The sequence below is a fragment of the Callionymus lyra genome, chromosome 1 (assembly GCF_982586985.1).
Source record: "Callionymus lyra chromosome 1, fCalLyr1.hap1.1, whole genome shotgun sequence".
NCBI classification, from domain to species: domain Eukaryota; kingdom Metazoa; phylum Chordata; class Actinopteri; order Syngnathiformes; family Callionymidae; genus Callionymus; species Callionymus lyra.
This window is the reverse complement of record NC_141818.1, coordinates 52,983,684-53,005,213: the sequence shown is the minus strand read 5'-3', so window position 1 is coordinate 53,005,213 and position 21,530 is coordinate 52,983,684. Positions and strand designations below refer to the sequence as shown.

Sequence of the window (21,530 nt, the reverse complement as noted above, 5' to 3'; positions counted from 1 at the left end):
AATACCCAAGTATGTGTACATCGACTAGAATGGTAGAATAGATGTTTTACTATGAAGAGCAAATAAGTACTTCACTGAGTATTTGATTCATAACTTCAACACAATTAAACTAATTTACAGCAATATTTGTTTTCTTTGAGCTTTTTTTTTTTTTGGCCCTTTAGTAAAAGAGTAAAGTGTGTTTAGTTCTTCAGCACGAGTGTCAAAACTGAATCACTAAATATTAGTAACAGTCAAGGTCGTGGGAACAAAATGTTCATTATATAACAGGAAGTGTGATTTCGATAGTCTTTTCATTCTTGGAACCTTCAGTTATCGTTAGAATCGATCGTGTTTGAACTCCATCGAATTCCTTGAATCTTTTATCACTTTTATTTATCTCAAACATCTTTACATGTCGTTAACAAGAGCAGTAAACTAATCAAACACCTTTCAACTGTATTCAAATAATTTTCAACTGTTTTCAAACAATTTTCAACCGAAATCAAACAATTTTAAACTATAATCAAACAATTTTCAACTTTAATCAAACAATTTTCAACTATAATCAAACAATTTTCAACTGAAATCAAACAATTTTCAACTTTAATCCAACAATTTAACTGAAATCAAACAATTTTCAACTTTAATCCAACAATTTTCAACTATAATCAAACAATTTTCAACTTTAATCAAACAATTTTCAACTGAAATCAAACAATTTTCAACTTTAATCCAACAATTTTCAACTATAATCCAACAATTTTCAACTATAATCAAACAATTTTCAACTGAAATCAAACAATTTTCAACTTTAATCAAACAATTTTCAACTGAAATCAAACAATTTTTAACTACAATCAAACAATTTTCTACTATAAGTTAAATGAAATGGCAAGACCGGGTTCGGCCCCGGGGCCTCAAGTATTTGTGTGTAATACTCTTAATTAAGATCGTTTACACTAAACTAAGTATTTGCAAAAACGTACGATAACAAATTTAGTTCACTTTTATCGTTTCAGTTTACTTAAACTACTGAAAGTACACCAAGAATAAAGTACAGAGATACTAAAAACATGGCTATAGAGAGACAGAATTGTTCAAAACATTACGACCACATATATGTTAATTTAACTTAAATAAAAAAATAAACTATTGGCTCATCATCTTAAAAACAATAAATAAACGTCATCACAGATTAAATGAGACACATAAATAAAAGAATGAAAAGAAAGGAACTGAATTCTCGTCGTAATAATCTCATATTATTGTGCGACATATTCTAAATGTCACGATGTTCCTGAAAACAACACGAGTGTGAATTGAAATCACTGTAACGTCCGACTCATCGTAGTTTTCGTGTAAAGTTTATATTCAAGAGTGTTTTTGCTTCATCGCGTCTCTTTCATGTCGTCTTGCAAACGTCCCACTTCTTCCTCTCTTCGGCGAACACACACACACACACACTCACTCACTCACACACTCACACACTCGACAACTTGAAGCTACACAACTCGTGGCGTTTGTGCGTCTCTGGAACGAGTGTGTTGCTGCAGATCCTCGTCTTCTGTCGTGTGAAGCGTCAGAACACCATGTCGTTCCTCGGATGAAAGACGCTCACAGAAGTAAACGAGTCTTTGAAGGTAAAGACGAGGCAGCGACACAGCAGACGAGACGTTTGTGATGCGACATGTGGTCGTTTTCTTTCGCGACGTCAAGCCTCACCTTCACCACAACAAAACGGTCAAACTACCACGAGAACCAGAAAAAACAATCTTTAATCTTAAACTTGCTTGTTAACGGCAGCTTTGCTAATGGTAGCTTTTAATACTAGCTTGCTAATGGTAGCGTGCTAATAGTAGCTTGCTAATAGTAGATAATGGGAGCTTGCTTGCTAACGGTAGCTTGCAAGTGCAGATTGCTAACAGTTGCTTGCTAACTTCAGCTAGCTAATGGTAGCTGGCTAATGGCAGCTTGCAAGTACAGATTTTCAACGGTTGCTTGCTAACTGCAGATAGCTAATGGTAGCTTCACAACTGTAGCTTGCTAATGGTAACTTGCTATTTGCAGCCTGCAAGTGCAGATTGCTAACGGTTGCTTGCTAACTGCAGCTAGCTAATGGTAGCTTACCAACATTAAGTAAGTAAGTAAGTAAGTAATATTTATTTATATAGCGCTTTTCGAGACCAGGGTCACAAAGCGCTTAGACAAACAAAACAATACTCAAAAAAGTACATACTTTAAAGATCAAGATAATACTGAGAACAACACAGGAGTTCGAGAAATTCAAGGAAAAGCCTGAACAAATAGAAACGTCTTAAGATGTTTCTTAAAGGAGTCAGTAGATCCATCAAGTGTAAAGAGAGAGAAGATCGTTCCAAAGCTTAGGAGCAACAGCCTGAAAAGATTTCTCTCCTCTGGTCCTGAGCCGTGTGCGTGGAACCATAAGTAGATTCTGATCCACAGACCTCAGAGCCCGAGCTGGGGTGTAAGGCTGGATCAGATCAGTGATGTACGGAGGAGCCTGACCATGAATAGATCTGAAAGTAAGAACCAGAATTTTAAAGTTGATCCTAAAAGAAACTGGAAGCCAGTGAAGAGTTTTAAGGATCGGAGAAATGTGAGTTCTTCTACTAGAGCGGGTCAGAATTCTGGCTGCAGAGTTCTGAATCAACTGCAGACGAGACGATCCTTCTTGTTAAGACAAGAAAACAAACTGTTACAATAGTCCAGACGAGAAGAAACAAACACATGGATTATAAGATCCAGATCATGTTCCGACAACATTTTCCTAAGTTTAGAGATTTTTCTCAGTTGAAGGAAACAGTTTCTGGTCAGTTTTCTTCAGTGTTGAACAAGAGACATGTCTTTATCAAATACAACACCCAGGTTTCTCAGGCTCAGTTTGACAGACTGACCTAAGTCACCCAAGTACTGACTCAACCCTGGAATCTTATCATCAGGAGCAATCACCAGAGTTTCAGTTTTGTCCACATTTATCTGTAGAGTGTTTTCACTCATTGTTTGATTTCTAGCAAACAATTGACTAAGTTCAGCCTCTGGGGCTCAGTTGATCAAAAGAGCAGTAGAGCTGGATGTCATCAGCAAAAATGTGATAAGAAACATCTGGAAATCTCTGAATGATTTTACCGAGGGGAATCAAGTACAGCAAAAACAATAAAGGACCCAGAACAGAACCTTGAGGGACTCCACACAACAGATCTGCCGATTCAGACCTCATTTGATTGACAGATACACTAAAACTGCGCCCAAAAAGGTAAGATGAGAACCATTCTAACACAGACCCAGACAGTCCCACTTCATCCCTCAGTCTTCTCAGCAGGATCATTAGCTTTCTTACGGTAGCATGCAAACGGTAGCTTGCTAACGGTAGCTTGTTAATGGTATCTTGCAAATGGTATCTTGCAAACATTTGCTTGCCAACGGTAGCTTGCCAACGGTAGCTTGCTAACAGTAGCTTGTTAATGGTTCTAGCTAGCTGCAGCTTGCCAACAGTAGCTTGCTAACGGTATCTTGCTAACAGTATCTAGCTAGCTGCAGCCTGGCAACAGTAGCTTGCTAACGGTATCTTGCTAACAGTAGCATGCCAAATCTAAGTCAAGTAAAGTATTGTTTGTAAAAAGATATTGTTGTACTGCAACATTGATCCTCACTTTATGTAGTTCCTGACGTGAAACAAGTGCTGGACGTGTGATGCAGAGAAAAGGATCGAATGAAGTAGCAGGAGAACGACCGGGGCGACACCGACCGGCATGTGGGTCGGATCTAAGACCCGGGGCGACACCGACCGGCATGTGGGTCGGATCTAAGACCCGGGGCGACACCGACCGGCATGTGGGTCGGATCTAAGACCCGGGGCAACACTGACCGGCATGCGGGTCGGATCTAAGACCAGGAACCAACATGTGAAGGACCACAAACACACAGCTGAGGGCAGAAGATGACATGAAAGTCAAGCTTCCAGCAGGAAACACAGCACGTCTGTGGGAACAGAAGGTTGAAGAGAGACCAGCAGGAGGTTCCTGGACGTTCAGAGAAAATGAATGAAACATCGAGGACGGACGAGAAGACGGAGACGATTCTTTCGCCACCGAAGCGACTTCTGCTTTATTTCAGCTGAAGCGACAAGATTCACTTCTGCAACACAAACCTTTGACTCCAGATTGTGCAAAATTGTAGCCGATGTCGATGACTCAGTGTTTTATCAAGTCTGTCGGACATTTGATGGTTTGTTTGTTAAATCTGGCTGAAAATGCAAGAATATAGATGCACTTAAATATCGTTTGTCGTGAGATCGTGTATATATTTAACAGCGTCGTTTTCATTTTTGTGTTATCACAATAAACATGCAAATATTATATGAATAATTAGATGTATAATTTGTTCATTTGTGTTGAAATTAAAGTTACGGCAGCTAGATGGCAGCACATCTATGACCTCACAGGAAAGAATTAAATCCTGCGAGATACTCTAAGATGACTGGGGATGAGAGGATACAATCAACATTTTATTTTTGTTGAATACAGTTGGACATTGTTTGATTATAGTTGAAAAATGTTTGATTATAGTTGAAAATTGTTTGATTATAGTTGAAAATTGTTTGATTATAGTTGAAAATTGTTTGATTACAGTTGAAAATTGTTTGATTATAGTTGAAAATTGTTTGATTATAGTTGAAAATTGTTGGATTATAGTTGAAAATTGTTGGATTATAGTTGAAAAATGTTGGATTATAGTTGAAAATTGTTTGATTATAGTTGAAAATTGTTGGATTATAGTTGAAAATTGTTGGATTATAGTTGAAAATTGTTGGATTATAGTTGAAATTTTTTTGATTATAGTTGAAAAATGTTGGATTATAGTTGAAAATTGTTGGATTACAGTTGAAAATTGTTGGATTATAGTTGAAAATTGTTGGATTATAGTTGAAAATTGTTTGATTATATTATATATCGACCAAATCCCTTCCAGTAGTTATCAGACAAAAGAGTATAAATAAATAGGTTTGAAATTATATCCAACATAACTGATGAATCTAATAACATAATTAACTGTTTTCCAGAATATAAGGCGCACTAAAAATCATTTCATTTTCTAAAAATAATTCATTTTGGTTCTACTCACTGACCTCCACAGATTTAATGTGTCACAATCGCTAAAAAATCTATTGAAAATGTTGGAGAACTTCAAAGTAACTCACGGACATTATCAACCCTGTACTAGAACAATGTGTACAGATGTGTTGTCTTGCTCGTCATATCTTTAAGGAACAGCTCATAAAGGGTCGTGACACGTCACAGGTCACATGACCTGCACACACACTCTCATTGGTCGACAGTGGCTGAGGCTTGATATTGTTGAGAACACATTCTTTCCTTGAATTTCTCGAACTCCTGTGTTGTTCTCGGTGTTGTCTTGATCTTTGAAGTATGTACTGTTTTGAGTATTGTTTTGATTGTTAAAGCGCTTTGTGACCCTGGTCTCGAAAAGCGCTATATAAATAAATATTACTTACTTACTTACTTACAGAGCAGGAGAAAACAAACGTGGTTTAATGATCAAATGTAACCATTTAGTAGATGTTGACGAGTGTAATATATTAATATATCAACGTCTCTGTGTCGCGATCATAACACCAGACTCTTAATACACACTTTGTTTGATTACAGTTGAAAATTGTTTGATTATAGTTGAAAATTGTGTGATTATAGTTGAAAATTGTTTGATTATAGTTGAAAATTGTTGGATTATAGTTGAAAATTGTTTGATTATAGTTGAAAATTGTTTGATTACAGTTGAAAATTGTTGGATTATAGTTGAAAATTGTTTGATTATAGTTGAAAATTGTTGGATTTCAGTTGAAAATTGTTTGATTATAGTTGAAAATTGTTTGATTATAGTTGAAAATTGTTTGATTATAGTTTAAATTGTTTGATTATAGTTGAAAATTGTTTGATTATAGTTGAAAATTGTTTGATTATAGTTTAAATTGTTTGATTATAGTTGAAAATTGTTTGATTATAGTTGAAAATTGTTGGATTATAATTGAAAGTTGTTTGATTATAGTTAAAAATTGTTTGATTATAATTGAAAGTTGTTTGATTATAGCTTAAAATGTTTGATCTTAGTTGCGATCATATGTGTACAAACTAAAGTGTGTACGACTCAAGTGTACAACATATAGTATCGACGCCTCTGTGTCGCATCATAACACCAGACTCTCACAAACACACACCTGTAATAACTCAAGCATTTAACTCATTTCATTTCACACACTTCTCAGAACCGGCTTCACCTGGACCTTCTTCATCCTCTGAGGAGACGCACAAGCTCACCACATGCAAATGAAAAACAACAACAGCCATCTGAGAGTCGCACACACACACACGCACACACAGATGTGTGAAACCGACCTGTTCTTCCTCGAAAGAGGAAACTGACCAAACATGCGACGCCTCCGACGCTCGTGGAGCGTGAACATGCAGTGGATCAGCTTCCTTTTAAGGATATTCTCAAGGCCTCGACGCTTCGCTGCCAAGATTCCTCACGTGCGCACACACACACACACGCACACACACACACACACACAGTGAGGCAGCAAACAATGCCAAAGCTTCACCAACACGCGTCATGAACTGCAGCTTCAACAGGGATGTACTGCTAAATATAAATCTCTCAGAGAATCATGCGACGTCTCCTCGCATCGACCTCCAGAACACAGTGTGTAAAACCAGCCAGACGACGGTTTCCAGTGACCTCAGCGAGGCTACGATAGCAGGTCGGTGTGAGAGACGCTCCTGCAGCCGGAGACCAGTTCTCATGCCTCGTGTTCATGGGAGTAAATCCTGATTCGCTGAGACGAGCCGTCGAAGATGGGGTCGAGACGAGGTCGCCGACATACAAGCGTCACTCTACGGCGCAACCCAAGCACTGAGGCGGCGCATACCACTGCCAAAGACCTTATTTGACATGACGTTTTTTTATTTTATTTGTTTTTAAATCAAGATTCATATCACGACACAGGAGCAAGAAAACGATATATTGCAATGTATAGTGATAGTGTAGGAACAATGATATATATGTAGTATTGTCAAGTACTTCTGTCTGATACCTACTGGAAGTCTGTATCCTCTCGTCCTAATTCATCACTGTATCCTCTCGTTCTCAGTCATCACTGTATACTCTTGTCCTAATTGATCACTGTATCCTCTCGTTCTCAGTCATCACTGTATCCTCTCGTCCTAATTTATCACTATATCCTCTCGTTCTCAGTCATCACTGTATCCTCTCATCCTCAGTCATCACTGTATACTCTCGTCCTAATTTATCACTGTATCCTCTCGTTCTCAGTCATCAGTGTATCCTCTCGTTCTTAGTCATGACGGTATTCTCTGGTCCTAATTCATCACTGTATCCTCATGTCCTCAGTCATCTCTGTATCCTCTCATCCTCAGTCATGAGTGTATCCTCTCATCCTCAGACATTAGTGTATCCTCTCAGTCATCACTGTATCCTCTCGTTCTCAGTCATCACTGTATCCTCTCGTTCTCAGTCATGACGGTATTCTCTGGTCCTAATTCATCACTGTATCCTCATGTCCTCAGTCATCTCTGTATCCTCTCATCCTCAGTCATGAGTGTATCCTCTCATCCTCAGACATTAGTGTATCCTCTCAGTCATCACTGTATCCTCTTGTCCTCAGTCATCGCCAGTGGGAATAAAAAAAAGAAAAAAAATAACCAAAACCGAGAATATTTGCACGATAATGAAATCAAATTGATTTACAATAATTGTAATTGAATATTTATTGTATAGATAGTTTATTGAAATATAAATCGTAAAATAAGTGCGTTCAAAATACAACATAATTTATAAAATCCATACAGTATTGTTGAATATCAGTATTGAGAAGAAAACTACTGTAGTATCTAATATTAATTATATATATACTGAAGATGCAGGGATTTTATTTTGAAAGTGTCTCCTTTAATTTCAGAACCTTCTTGGAATCTAGTCTCTACCAAAGAAGCCAATTTATAACCAATATTGAACGTTTCAGAATCTAACGACACATGAAGAAAATAAACACGTCCTCAACGTAACTTCTCTTCCTGAAGCAGGTCAAAGGTCAACAACCCTCCTTCATGATGATCAGCATCAAACCACCGTCACAACAGAGAAGGAGGAGGATCTTCACAGGACTATGGAGGTCACTCTCACTTCCTGGAGATACAAGAGTGAACTGGTGTTTTGATAAGAAGACCTTAAACTGTTGTGACTACGTTTAAACAACATTCAACAGTCCCTTGAATTTGTGACCAGAGCTCGGTCACAACACGAAGATGAACAAACTGATCCGAGACAAGAAAAAAGGCTACTTAACTTGTTTGACACTTTTGAGACGCAACACAGAGATAACGTTTGCACCAAGTGGAGGATGAACTTGTAGAAAGACAGACGCCATCTTGAGTCACAAACGCTTGAATAACGAGACGTTCAAGGGACCGTCCTCAAATGAATGAAGGAGAGTCAAAATTGTTATAATTCTAAATAAAAAAAAAACTCCAATTACTTCACTACATTTGTTAGAACTTCCCAGTTACACATTTTCCTGCAATATTTTTGTCGATACTTATTTAACCACAACACTGTTGGGCCACGATGTTAACGTCACTTACGGAAGTAAACTTTCAATTAAAATGTTTGTCGTTTCAATTCAAACTTTATGGTAAACCTGTGTAGTTTCACTTTGCAACAGTAGTTTTCGGCCGTTTTACGTTAATCCGAGCAGCTCCAATGCTTTCACTCGTGTCGACGTAAAGTCGGCGAAATCTAACGAAGAATGGACGGAAATATATCTTTACGGAGCGAACGCTCGAGGAATTCTCTTCCATTCTTTGAACTGTGTTCTTCATATTTGCACTTTGTTCTGTTATTTGCCCTTTGTGAAGCTATCGTCTACCGTCAACTGCAAACCCAATTTCCCGAAGCAGATCTAATCTGGTCTGATCTAATCCTACGAGAACCTCAGGAGATGTTCGTCTACGTCAGTTTGTTCTACGATATCTGGAGCTCCATCGCCGGTACAAGCGCAGGATCTTCTCAATGACTTAAGAACTTCTGTTCCTACCTTCGGGGGGTCGTAGAGCTCCAGCTGATATCGCTCCCGTCCTCGTACTCCGCCGCTCTCCGCGGCGTCGGCGTCACCGATCCTCCTGACCAGCAGGCGGCAGCGTTGCCAGCGCGGCTGAGAGTCCGAAATAGTGTCGTCCACCAGCAGGTACCTCAGGGTGCCCTCCTTACAGCAGCCGCCCAACTCCGACCTCCTCCGCCTCGTGCTGCCGCCGCGGAACCGCCGGAAACGATCCAGAAAGTTCGACGCCACTCCGGTGGGGTGCGAGGGGGCGCTGGTGGGCGGGGCCTCAGACGGACAACTCGTGGAGGAGGAGGACGAGGACGAGTCCCTGCTGGTGGGCGGGTTGTTGTTGTTGTTCCCCGGGTTCGAGGATAGGTCCTGCTGGGCGGCGGCGTCGGGAAGGGGGTGCTTCTTGAAAAGCCTCCGGACCGATTGCCGGATCTGGCTGACGGAGAAGTGCGTGATGTCGGCGGCGTCGGACGAGTACAGTTCGGAGACGGGTCGGCGCCCGGAGGCCGAGACGTCGTCGCTGCTCCGGCTGTGGATCCGCAACGACCCGCCGCCGCTGAAGCCCCGTCGCGACGTGGTGTTCCCCGACGGCGCGTTCCCGGCGGGACGTCGCGGCGGCGGCTCCTCCTGCTCCGCGCTCACCAGCACCGGCTCCAGCTTGGGCACCACCGCGGCGAACACGGCGCCCGCCGCCGCCGCCGGTCTGCCGGCCTCCCGGTAATCCTGCGCGCCGGACGTAATCCTGATCATAGTCTGCGAAGTGATGGGCGTGGCGGCGCCGGCGGCGCACGTGGCGAGGTGGTCCGCATCCTGGTCCACCTCGCAGCTGAAGTGCTGCTGGAAGAGGTTGGTGAACTGCTTGGAGAAGGAGTCCGGCGGCAGCACGTCATGCTGAGGACGCTCCCGGGCGAAGCTCCGGTAGTGACCCGCGAGCTCCCGGGCCGTGGCGATGGCGTGAAGCTCGCAAAACTCCCACCAGCCTCTAGGGGGCGCTGCCACGCCAGGGCCTCCCGCGGTCGTGCTCGTGGCTGGATGGATAGTGTTACCATTCATCGCAGTAATTCGGCCAGAAGAGAATCACCGCTGTGGGGTACGATGGGGGGAGGAAGAGAGGGATGAAAAAAGAAGAGACGTTATTGGAGGAAATAATGTGGAACAAAATGTGTCGTTATTTTGAGTAGAAGAAGAAGTCGAACGTTGGCTTTAAAGCCTCCGCAAGTAATGTTAGGAATAACAAAAAATTACATCAGTGACAAATGTGGACATATTGCAATTTTTATTAATTTCCATTTATGTAAAGCATTTTATTTTGTTTTTAATTATTTATTTTTCTTTATAGAAAGGTTGTTTTTTTAAAACTTTATGAGGAAATGGTGGCTCTAATATGTCAACATTTTTATATTGAATTTAAAGGGCAACAAATGAATAAATATCAAATTATTATTGGAATAAAAATGTTAAACCATACGTGTAAAAAAAAAATCTTGGCACTATTACACAAAACATGTTTATATTGAAATTAAAAGGCTAAGAATTAAATATTTTTGAGTCATTGGAATTCGAATATATAAATATAGAATTAATCCTTTATTAATCTGGAGAAATTGGGTTTAAAAACAAGAACAAAGTCAAGAACAAAGTGCAAAGGATGACAAAGTGCAAATATAAAGAACATAGATTTACATTTAAAAAATAATTTTGAAAATATTCAAGAAACAAAACAACAAATTCCACCTTTAAATAAAGAATATATTGAAAAACAAATATTTCTATACCAAAGAACAACTAAATATCTTTGTATTTTATAACCGACTGAACAGAAGCGAAGTCTTCTGAGGAAACGGAACTCAAACCTCAAGAGTTACTCAATTATCTTCGGACACGAAGTGAATGAATCAGTCGTTCAATGAGCTCCGGCAGAGGAAGTTCATCAGGAAATTTCTTAATCGCCCACAATCCCCGGCGCTCGCTGCACGTGACGCTTGAGGAATAGATCCGTCAACACGGAGCGTCAGCTGCTCACGCAACACGTATGACGCTCGAAGAACACGCGTGTTCGACACATGTTGATAAACCTGGATGAGCAGAAACAGGATGTTTGCAACAGTTGGCTTGTAAATGATGCGTTCAATGACGTCATGATTGCTGCGGTGCGTTCAAGAGCGAAGGATATTTTAGGAATAAACACGAAACACGTGAAAAATCATGACTTCAAACCAACAAAATGAGTTTTACTGTCGTTTGCATTTTCTTATTTTAGCTTTTAAATGTTTCACTCTTTCAATTTGTTATTCTTTTGTCATGTATGGTTGGTTTGTTGTACACTTTTATAGTTATTTCATAGATTTGTGTGATTAAAATAGTGTAGAAGTGACTTTTGTGTCCTTTTATGTTGCCAGGAAAAAAAGAAAAATCAGCCAAAAAAACGGTATCAGCCTTTAAAACTCTAAAAAATAAATAATAATCAGTAATTGGTATGTTTGGAAATAAGGAATAACAAAGAATATTATAAACTGATTATTCCAGTTAAAAAAGGTACAAAAAATAATTAACTTTTCAGCTACTATGAACTAAATCAAACCATCAACTTTGTGCGTCTAGAAAAGGTCCTTAAAAAAAAAAGCGTTAATATTATTATTATTTTCTTCCACTCAAAGAAACGTAAATTCATTAAATAATTCAGAATATTTGGTTAAAAGATGATGAAATATGTGAAGATTTGGTTCCAACGTTGGGCTGCGTTTTACAGGAAGTTTTTTAAATAATTAAAAATATAAAATTGTTGGTATTTGCTGCATTTTAAAGTAAAACATTACAACTTTTATTTTGGAAAAAATTTCCTGAACATATTTACAAAACTTCTCTTTCTTCTTTTTAAGTTTTATTTTTGTGTAATTTTCTCGAATGAAACCTTAATAAAGATCTAAAATGGAAACTTAAATGTTTTTTCCATTTTCTTTCCGGGAAGAAAAACCGTCGCAAACCATTTTTCTTAGAAATCAACTCGAAAACGTTGTTTTCCGGCTCGTCCCCTGAAGTCGCCGTTATCTCGACACCTTCTCGGAGGTTCGAACTCTGCAGAGAAAGTGTCGACGGTTCTGCAAACGCCGCTTCGCCATCGCCGTTATCTTGAAATCTCCTCCGAGGACGCCGCGAAGAACGAGACCCGATGGCGAGAAAAGCGCCGCAGATAAGATGCTACTCACTTGCCTACATCGCCGACCATGTTCCTCTGGTGCAGCAGGAAGTGTGTCTGCGTACGGCGTTGTGTTGTCGGGGGGGAGTCACGGACGACACATCACGACAAAAAAAACACGAAAAATTCAATTGGGGGGGGGGGGTTGTTGTGGTCGGAGAAATATGGACTTGTTATCTGTGGCCTCAAATCTCTCCACACCTGAGTCGTCCTGACACGTGGAGGCTCTTTTGAGCGTCTTTTCGTCAAAGACTCCCTTCATCCGCACACAACAGTGTGCACAACAGTGTGCGTCCCAGAAGCCTCGGCGTGGACCACGTCACCAGAGGCCCCCGTGGACCAGTTCCTGTCACAACAACTTCTTCCTTTCCCTGAGCTCCTCGCTCACGGTGGCGTCCCCCCCCCCCAGACCCCCTCTAGCCGGGCCCCCTCGCGGGTCGGCTTCTATCTGCGGGGCCAGCCCAGCCATGACTCAGCACATGTACACACTTCGCACACACACATCCTCTCGCTGCATCCCCTCCGGGGGCTCCAGCCTCCGTTCCCATGGTTTTCCCTCCTCGCGCTCATGTGGCCTCGGCTCTGGATCCTGATCATCTCTATCGTTTTCAGGGAAACATTTTGAGCCGTTTCTTAGTTTATCAAAGTCTACTTTATTTATTTGTAATTCAAGTCTTCTTTCATTGAAGTCAAACAGGAAACGGCTAAAGTACATCCAGTACCACATACTGGTGAGAACAAGATCAACAAACGCTAGAAACATCTTAAGATGTTTTTATTCGTTCAGGCTTTTCCCTGATTCTCTGAGACTCCTGTGTTGTTCTCAGTGTCATCTTGATATTTAAAGTATATATTTTAGTGAATTTTGTTTTGATTGTTTGACCCTGAGTCTGGAAAAGTTCTATATTAATACAAATTACTTACTTACAATAAAGTAGATACATATGTATGGTCCAAACAATATAATTTGACAAAATGATACACACTCAACTATGAAAAAAGAAATGAATGAAAGCCAGAAAGAGACAGAAAAGGGCAAAAGGAGAGTTTATATGACTGTATATACACATCTTAAAAAAGTAATACATTAAATTAAATAATCCTGTTCACATCGTGCGACTATGTTGTGCTACACCTTTGTTTCCAGGCCTTAAAGAAATAAATATATATATTCATTATTATTGCCTAAAAGGTTTATTATTTAGGAAAATAAATACATATTTTCTATAAAATAACTTGTATTGTGTGACTCTTGACTGGTGACAATAAATCAAACACAAACTCTAAAAACAAAATTTCTGTTTAAAAGTCATCATTCCATAAAAAAAAGTTCAAACACAAACTCACTCACAGTCTCTAAAATAGAGGAGACTCACTCGAACAAGACACCATCGTCGACATACAATCAATCATTGTAGTTTTTTTTAAGGTCGTGCTTTTGTATTTTTACTTTTTTCTACATGAACGTTGGTTCGTAAATATAATCCTGACATCGGTCCAGCGTACAATAGAGTTCAGGGACCCCTGCTATGGGTGAAAAATACTGCGTATATTTCTACATTTTGATTCATTTATATAGATATATTTTCAAGAAAGGACTTCAAAGCTTCATGGAATGTTTTTTATTTGATTTTATTTTCTCAAGTTTAGCTATTTTTAAATGTTGAATCATTTTATCCCAACCAGTCATTTTATGTTGTCCCATCAGATGAGTCGCTCAAAATCAGAAGTAGATTCATGTTCACGTGGATATAAATATAGTTGTTTAAGATAAGATAAGGAACAGAGATAATGGACGTCAACACTGACACAGAATAACAGTAAAGCTGAGGATAAAAGTTCTATAATTGCTATTAAAAGTCATTTTAATAAATGCGACCAAAAGTGCTAAAAGATTTTGGCTCATGTGTGATTGAATTTAATAAAAGTACTAAGAATGCGATTAAACTTGCGTGGAGTATTTCATCAGGTACTCGTAGACCTGCAGATACAACCTGGAAACCAACATGAAACCGTCGATGCTGAGACACGAGTCAGTTTAACAACAATTCTTCAGAAAACACAGACAATTGTCTTTGCAGTTTTGCAAACACCCTCCAGAAGCATCAGATGTAGGCAGCCGAGCTTTCTGAGCCGCTCCAGTAGAAGAACTCACATTCCTCGGATCCTTAAAACTCTTCACTGACAGTTTCTTTCAGGATCAATTTTAGATTTTCTGAGACTCCTGTGTTTGTCTTACGTGTCTTGATCTTTCAAAGTGTATATTTGAACTGTGTATTGATTCTGATTGTTAAAGCACTTTGTGACCCTGGTCTGGAAACATCTTTAAACATCTGGAAACATAGTAACTATGACTTACTTTGGAAGACAGCGTTCTCTAGTCGAGTCAGATCATGAGTGAGAACTGAGGAACCTAAACTCTTGATCATCTCACAGCAGGTGAGAAGGTGAAGATCAAAGTTTATTTTAAGTGTAAAAACATCTCGTCAGTCTGTGTTTTTTTTATTTAAGGTCAATATCTGTGAATTTAAGTAAAAAACTATTCGAATAACTCAACAACTAGTGCAGCCATCTTTTTATGTAACTGCATATTGTCCTTTTAAAATAAACTTAACTTGTGTATCTCTTGTCATTTCTAAAATAAATAAAAAAACACTAAAATTTAGGAATGACCTTGGACCTTCCCGATGTTGGAGAAAACAAACAAAAACTCATGGATAGATTTGAGACGTGATACTGAGGATGAGTACAGAAAATGAACGTTCTCTCGCTTGATCCCACGACACAGAAGGAGTAGATTGAAAAATACAAAATGTGTTTTTATCAAAGTTGGACGAAGGAAACATAAAATAGCAAGACATGCCAAAAAAAAACTACAATTAATAGCTTGAAGAAATGAATCAGCAAGAGCTTTGGACTGGAGAGAACAAGATGTGTTGTTTTTGTTTGTAAATAACATAACTTTAACTGTGTTTTTGTTTGTAAATAACATAACTTTAACTTTGTTTTTGTTTGTAAATAACATAACTTTAACTGTGTTTTTGTTTGTAAATAACATAACTTTAACTTTGTTTTTGTTTGTAAATAACATAACTTTAACTGTGTTTTTGTTTGTAAATAACATAACTTTAACTTTGTTTTTGTTTGTAAATAACATCACTTTAACTGTGTTTTTGTTTGTAAATAACACATCTTTAACTGTGTTTTTGTTTGTAAATAACACATCTTTAACTGTGTTTTTGTTTGTAAATAACATAACTTTAACTTTGTTTTTGTTTGTAAATAACATAACTTTAACCATGTTTTTGTTTGTAAATAACATAACTTTAACTGTGTTTTTGTTTGTAAATAACATAACTTTAACTGTGTTTTTGTTTGTAAATAACATAACTTTAACTGTGTTTGTAAATAACATAACTTTAACTGTGTTTTTGTTTGTAAATAACATAACTTTAACTGTGTTTGTAAATAACATCACTTTAACTGTGTTTTTGTTTGTAAATAACATAACTTTAACTGTGTTTGTAAATAACATAACTTTAACTGTGTTTGTAAATAACATAACTTTAACTGTGTTTTTGTTTGTAAATAACATAACTTTAACTGTGTTTTTGTTTGTAAATAACATAACTTTAACTTTGTTTTTGTTTATAAATAACATAACTTTAACCGTGTTTTTGTTTGTAAATAACATAACTTTAACCGTGTTTTTGTTTGTAAATAACATAACTTTAACCGTGTTTTTGTTTGTAAATAACATAACTTTAACCGTGTTTTTGTTTGTAAATAACATCACTTTAACTTTGTTTTTGTTTGTAAATAACATAACTTTAACCGTGTTTTTGTTTGTAAATAACATAACTTTAACTTTGTTTTTGTTTGTAAATAACATAACTTTAACCATGTTTTTGTTTGTAAATAACATAACTTTAACTGTGTTTTTGTTTGTAAATAACATCACTTTAACTTTGTTTTTGTTTGTAAATAACACAACTTTAACTTTGTTTTTGTTTGTAAATAACATAACTTTAACCGTGTTTTTGTTTGTAAATAACATAACTTTAACTTTGTTTTTGTTTGTAAATAACATAACTTTAACCATGTTTTTGTTTGTAAATAACATAACTTTAACTGTGTTTTTGTTTGTAAATAACATAACTTTAACTGTGTTTTTGTTTGTAAATAACATAACTTTAACTGTGTTTGTAAATAACATAACTTTAACTGTGTTTTTGTTTGTAAATAACATAACTTTAACTGTGTTTGTAAATAACATCACTTTAACTGTGTTTTTGTTTGTAAATAACATAACTTTAACTGTGTTTGTAAATAACATAACTTTAACTGTGTTTGTAAATAACATAACTTTAACTGTGTTTGTAAATAACATAACTTTAACTGTGTTTGTAAATAACATAACTTTAACTGTGTTTGTAAATAACATAACTTTAACTGTGTTTGTAAATAACATAACTTTAACTGTGTTTTTGTTTGTAAATAACATAACTTTAACTGTGTTTGTAAATAACATAACTTTAACTGTGTTTTTGTTTGTAAATAACATAACTTTAACTGTGTTTTTGTTTGTAAATAACATAACTTTAACTGTGTTTGTAAATAACATAACTAACTGTGTTTTTGTTTGTAAATAACATAACTTTAACTGTGTTTGTAAATAACATAACTTTAACTGTGTTTTTGTTTGTAAATAACATAACTTTAACTGTGTTTTTGTTTGTAAATAACATAACTTTAACTGTGTTTGTAAATAACATAACTTTAACTGTGTTTTTGTTTGTAAATAACATAACTTTAACTGTGTTTGTAAATAACATAACTTTAACTGTGTTTTTGTTTGTAAATAACATAACTTTAACTGTGTTTGTAAATAACATAACTTTAACTGTGTTTTTGTTTGTAAATAACATAACTTTAACTGTGTTTGTAAATAACATAACTTTAACTGTGTTTTTGTTTGTAAATAACATAACTTTAACTGTGTTTGTAAATAACATAACTTTAACTGTGTTTTTGTTTGTAAATAACATAACTTTAACTGTGTTTTTGTTTGTAAATAACATAACTTTAACTGTGTTTTTGTTTGTAAATAACATAACTTTAACTGTGTTTTTGTTTGTAAATAACATAACTTTAACTGTGTTTGTAAATAACATAACTTTAACTGTGTTTTTGTTTGTAAATAACATAACTTTAACTGTGTTTTTGTTTGTAAATAACATAACTTTAACTGTGTTTGTAAATAACATAACTAACTGTGTTTTTGTTTGTAAATAACATAACTTTAACTGTGTTTGTAAATAACATCACTTTAACTGTGTTTGTAAATAACATAACTTTAACTGTGTTTTTGTTTGTAAATAACATAACTTTAACTGTGTTTGTAAATAACATAACTTTAACTGTGTTTTTGTTTGTAAATAACATAACTTTAACTGTGTTTTTGTTTGTAAATAACATAACTTTAACTGTGTTTGTAAATAACATCACTTTAACTGTGTTTTTGTTTGTAAATAACATAACTTTAACTGTGTTTGTAAATAACATAACTTTAACTGACCAGTAGATATGCATCATGTTCACACCAAGAACTTTTACAGTGAAAATAAAAATCCCACAAAACACCTCAAGTCACGATATACGAGTCATTCAACGTTATTTTAGTACAAAAATATTAAAGGAACACAAAACTACCCAGAGCTGCTTTAAGATACTAGAACTTATACTGCACGAGGAATTTTGTCTCTAAAAAGTTTGTTTTTTACTTTTTTTTACAAGTCAGATTTGCGAGCGAGTAACTAAAGTCTCACTGGTCAGAACCAGCCACTGGTGTCGACAACAATTCCTCAACAAACAGGAGCATCTAGTAACTTCAGCTGGTTTGACGGAGAAAGAACTGCTTCACGACAGCATATAAAGAGTCTCGAACTAATAACTGCGACACGAGGAACCTCATTACCAGGAACGACCTCGCTCTGATCTCTTCATCGCGCAGGAAGGAAACGACAAGCTCGCTGGAAATGATCTTGTCAGCGCGAGTCGCCTCAGGACCGACTTCATCGAGATGATGCTCTGATTCCACCTTCATCTAACATGCACTGAGTACGTCCTGCTTACTGTTATTAACTCCGTCAGCATCGTTCAGACCCAGGAGACCAGGAGCAAAAACACGTCAACTTAGAAGAACCTTTTTTGTACTAAAATGGAACTGGAGAAACCTGCCTATACGAGTGGTTCACGAACTGGTCCTCATTGTTAATAATGATCATTTTATATCCGACGATATTCGACAACAATCTTGTGTTAAAAGTAGACAAAAAAATGATTTAGTCATCGATTCTTTTTTAAATGTTACATCCAAGTATTTTTATTGTTTATTGTTTCTAAAGGAAGGTTTTCAAAATAACTTTACTATGAAATAAGACAAATTCATATCGTCCATATACATATAAATATATATTTATATGTTATTATTATCAGCCATAAAAAAGTACATCTGTAGAGTCTCTGTATAAAACCTGACTCTTCAAAGAAGCAGATCTGCAGCCATTACTTCTAACCGTTTTAATTTCCATTTCATGTCGACCCAAAACAAACCGACTAGAAATTAAATATAACAAACGGATGTATTACTGGCAGGAAAGTACTTGTACCAGCAGGAAAATACTAAATGAGACAGCATGAGACATCATACAAAAGCTATAAGGTTAATTTTCTGAATATTGGAGCTTTTTTTTTTCCATTGGTAAACTCTTTCTACAATAAATACTATGATTTAATTATGATTTAAAATAATGAATTTGCAGTTTAAACATTTAATCAAAGTATCTCCTCAACGAAAACAATCAAATCATAAAAACTAGCAACTCAAGTTTAATTTGATCAAGTTTTCTATTTTGACTTTTTCTTGAGATCTTTCAAAATCCAACCAAATTGATCTGGAAACATGTTTTGTTGGAGCCGATTAGTTCTCGTGGCTTCCTGTCCAGTGTGTCCCCTCCCCCCAGACCCAGATACTTGAAACCCTTTCGACTTCGAGTCCAAAACATCTCTGAGACAAAACTACGTCGGCTCAAGAAGAACAAACATCGTTTCATGACTGAGGACAAGAATCCTCTGAACTTTACCTTCTGTTACTTTGGTTACTCTGGGCCGAAAATCTCTTCCTATAAATCTAAAAACCATCCATTAATCTTGGAGATGAAAAAGCCAAAAATTCTGACAACACATCTGTTAAAATCACAGAATCATCCACCAAAGTCCGGCCAAATGTTGGACCTCAGAACTTTGAGTCCAGAATGACATCAGCAGGCGTTTCACCTCTTGCTTGTTCGGAAGGAAAAATCACGAGCTCAAAAGAGAAACTCCCAGATGTTTAAGAATCTCACCGCCTTGATATGGATGTATATCGTCAGAAAATACGTGTTTGAGTCTAAAGTCAACAGTCTTTAACTTACAAGTCTAACTGACATCATTGCACAGTCATGGAGAAAAACAACATTTAATTATCCTTATGTCAGCAGTTTACGAACATTTTATGATACACAAAACTGACCGTCATCAGTAACCATACAATTTGTCTACGAAATTATTAATAATACAATTCAGATCTACTTTTTGTGACATAAAACCAACATAAAGTACTCATTCTTTTACACACAACTATATTTAAAAAATAACAAACTAATTCAATAACATCAGCGCTGCAGTACATGCTTTAAAGTCTTTCACTTACAACATAAATAATAATAATAATACTTTAATTATATTTCCTGAAGGGGCCACATTATATACCGTGGCTGTAATAAGGGGCCGTCAAGCCTAAAGAAGAAAGGGACGAATAAAGAATTTAATATCATGGGAAATTTCTAAGATAAATTTAAAAAACCATAGAAGATTCAAAAATAATCTCAGGTTTGTATTTGATTGCATATCGTTTTATTATTCATTTTATTATACGATTCTAAAAAGCTTATTTCATATATTTTAACATTTAACAAACAAACAATAAAATGCAAAACAAGTGGTATTATGCTATCAGTTCATTTAATTAACCATTATCTTATATACATATATTAATATATAAATATTATAATAAAACACTAAAAAAAAGTATAAAACAAAAACCCATGAAAAGGACAAATAAAATAATAAAATAAAGACATTCAAACAAAGATATTTAGGAAAATATATGTATTAAAATGCATGATGAAGAAGTGCCATTGAGACCTGCGGTAAATAAATAGTGTAACATTACTTTTTATATAGAGTGTATTTTAAAAATATCACATCAAAGTGAGAACATTTTTTTTTTAGGAAAATATATGTATTTAAATGAGTGTAAATAAATTGCATAATATTACGTTTATATAGTGTATTTAAAAATATATCAAAGCGAGAAAAAAGATATTTAGGCAAATATATGTATTAAAATGAGTATAAATAAACTGTGTAAAATTAGATTTTATATAACTTATTTAAAATATCATAAAGTGAGAAAAAAAAGATATTTAGGAAAATAAATGTATTAAAATGAGTGTAAATAAACTGTGTAACATTACGTGTTATATAACTTTTATTTAAAAATATATAAAAGTGAGAAAAAATATATTTAGGAAAATGTAAGCATTGAAATGAGTGTAAATAAACTGTGTAACATTACATTTTATATTACTTTAATTTAAAAATATATCAAAGTGATAAAAAAAAGATATTTACTACTACTAGCATCGGTCAAACACAAACCACATGTGAGAGGACACACACACGCACACACACACGCACACACACACACACACACACACACTCACTCTTAGCTACATTAAATTTAAAGTTTATTTTCGGACACACACGGTCGACCCTCCTCTCGTTTGTTAATCAGCTCTAAAATAGGAAGTGCCAGTAATGGCTGCAGTCATTATGTCAAATGAGATTTTCTGCAGCCACATCCTTCTGACCCTCTGAAGCTCCGGCATCATCGCCACCATCAGCCGGATCCGATCGGTTTCTTATGACGGGATTAGTCTGCAGGACATCAAGGCTCGTCGCGACATCAAACGCCGGAGCTTCTCTCGTAAAGCGTCACGTGTTCGCTGATGAAAAACACATTTTCTCGCCACCTTTGAATTTTCGTTCCCTGAATCACTGGATTTATACGAGCTTGACTCGACA

General features: G+C 36.3%; 1 protein-coding gene across 3 annotated transcripts in view; it reads right to left on the bottom strand.

The window, feature by feature from the left end:
• Nucleotides 1–21,530, bottom strand: part of sh2b3 (SH2B adaptor protein 3) — a 62,199-nt gene that overhangs the window by 25,800 nt on the left and 14,869 nt on the right. For 2 of the 3 annotated variants that reach the window (XM_087812461.1, XM_087812480.1), the window contains exon 2: nucleotides 9,131–10,228. In XM_087812461.1, coding sequence (XP_087668587.1) covers nucleotides 9,131–10,198 — 1,068 coding nt within the window. In that variant the 5' untranslated portion in view covers nucleotides 10,199–10,228. Of the gene's footprint in view, nucleotides 1–9,130; nucleotides 10,229–12,351; nucleotides 12,471–21,530 lie in introns of those variants that run through there. The other variant, XM_087812470.1, reaches the window with a different exon arrangement.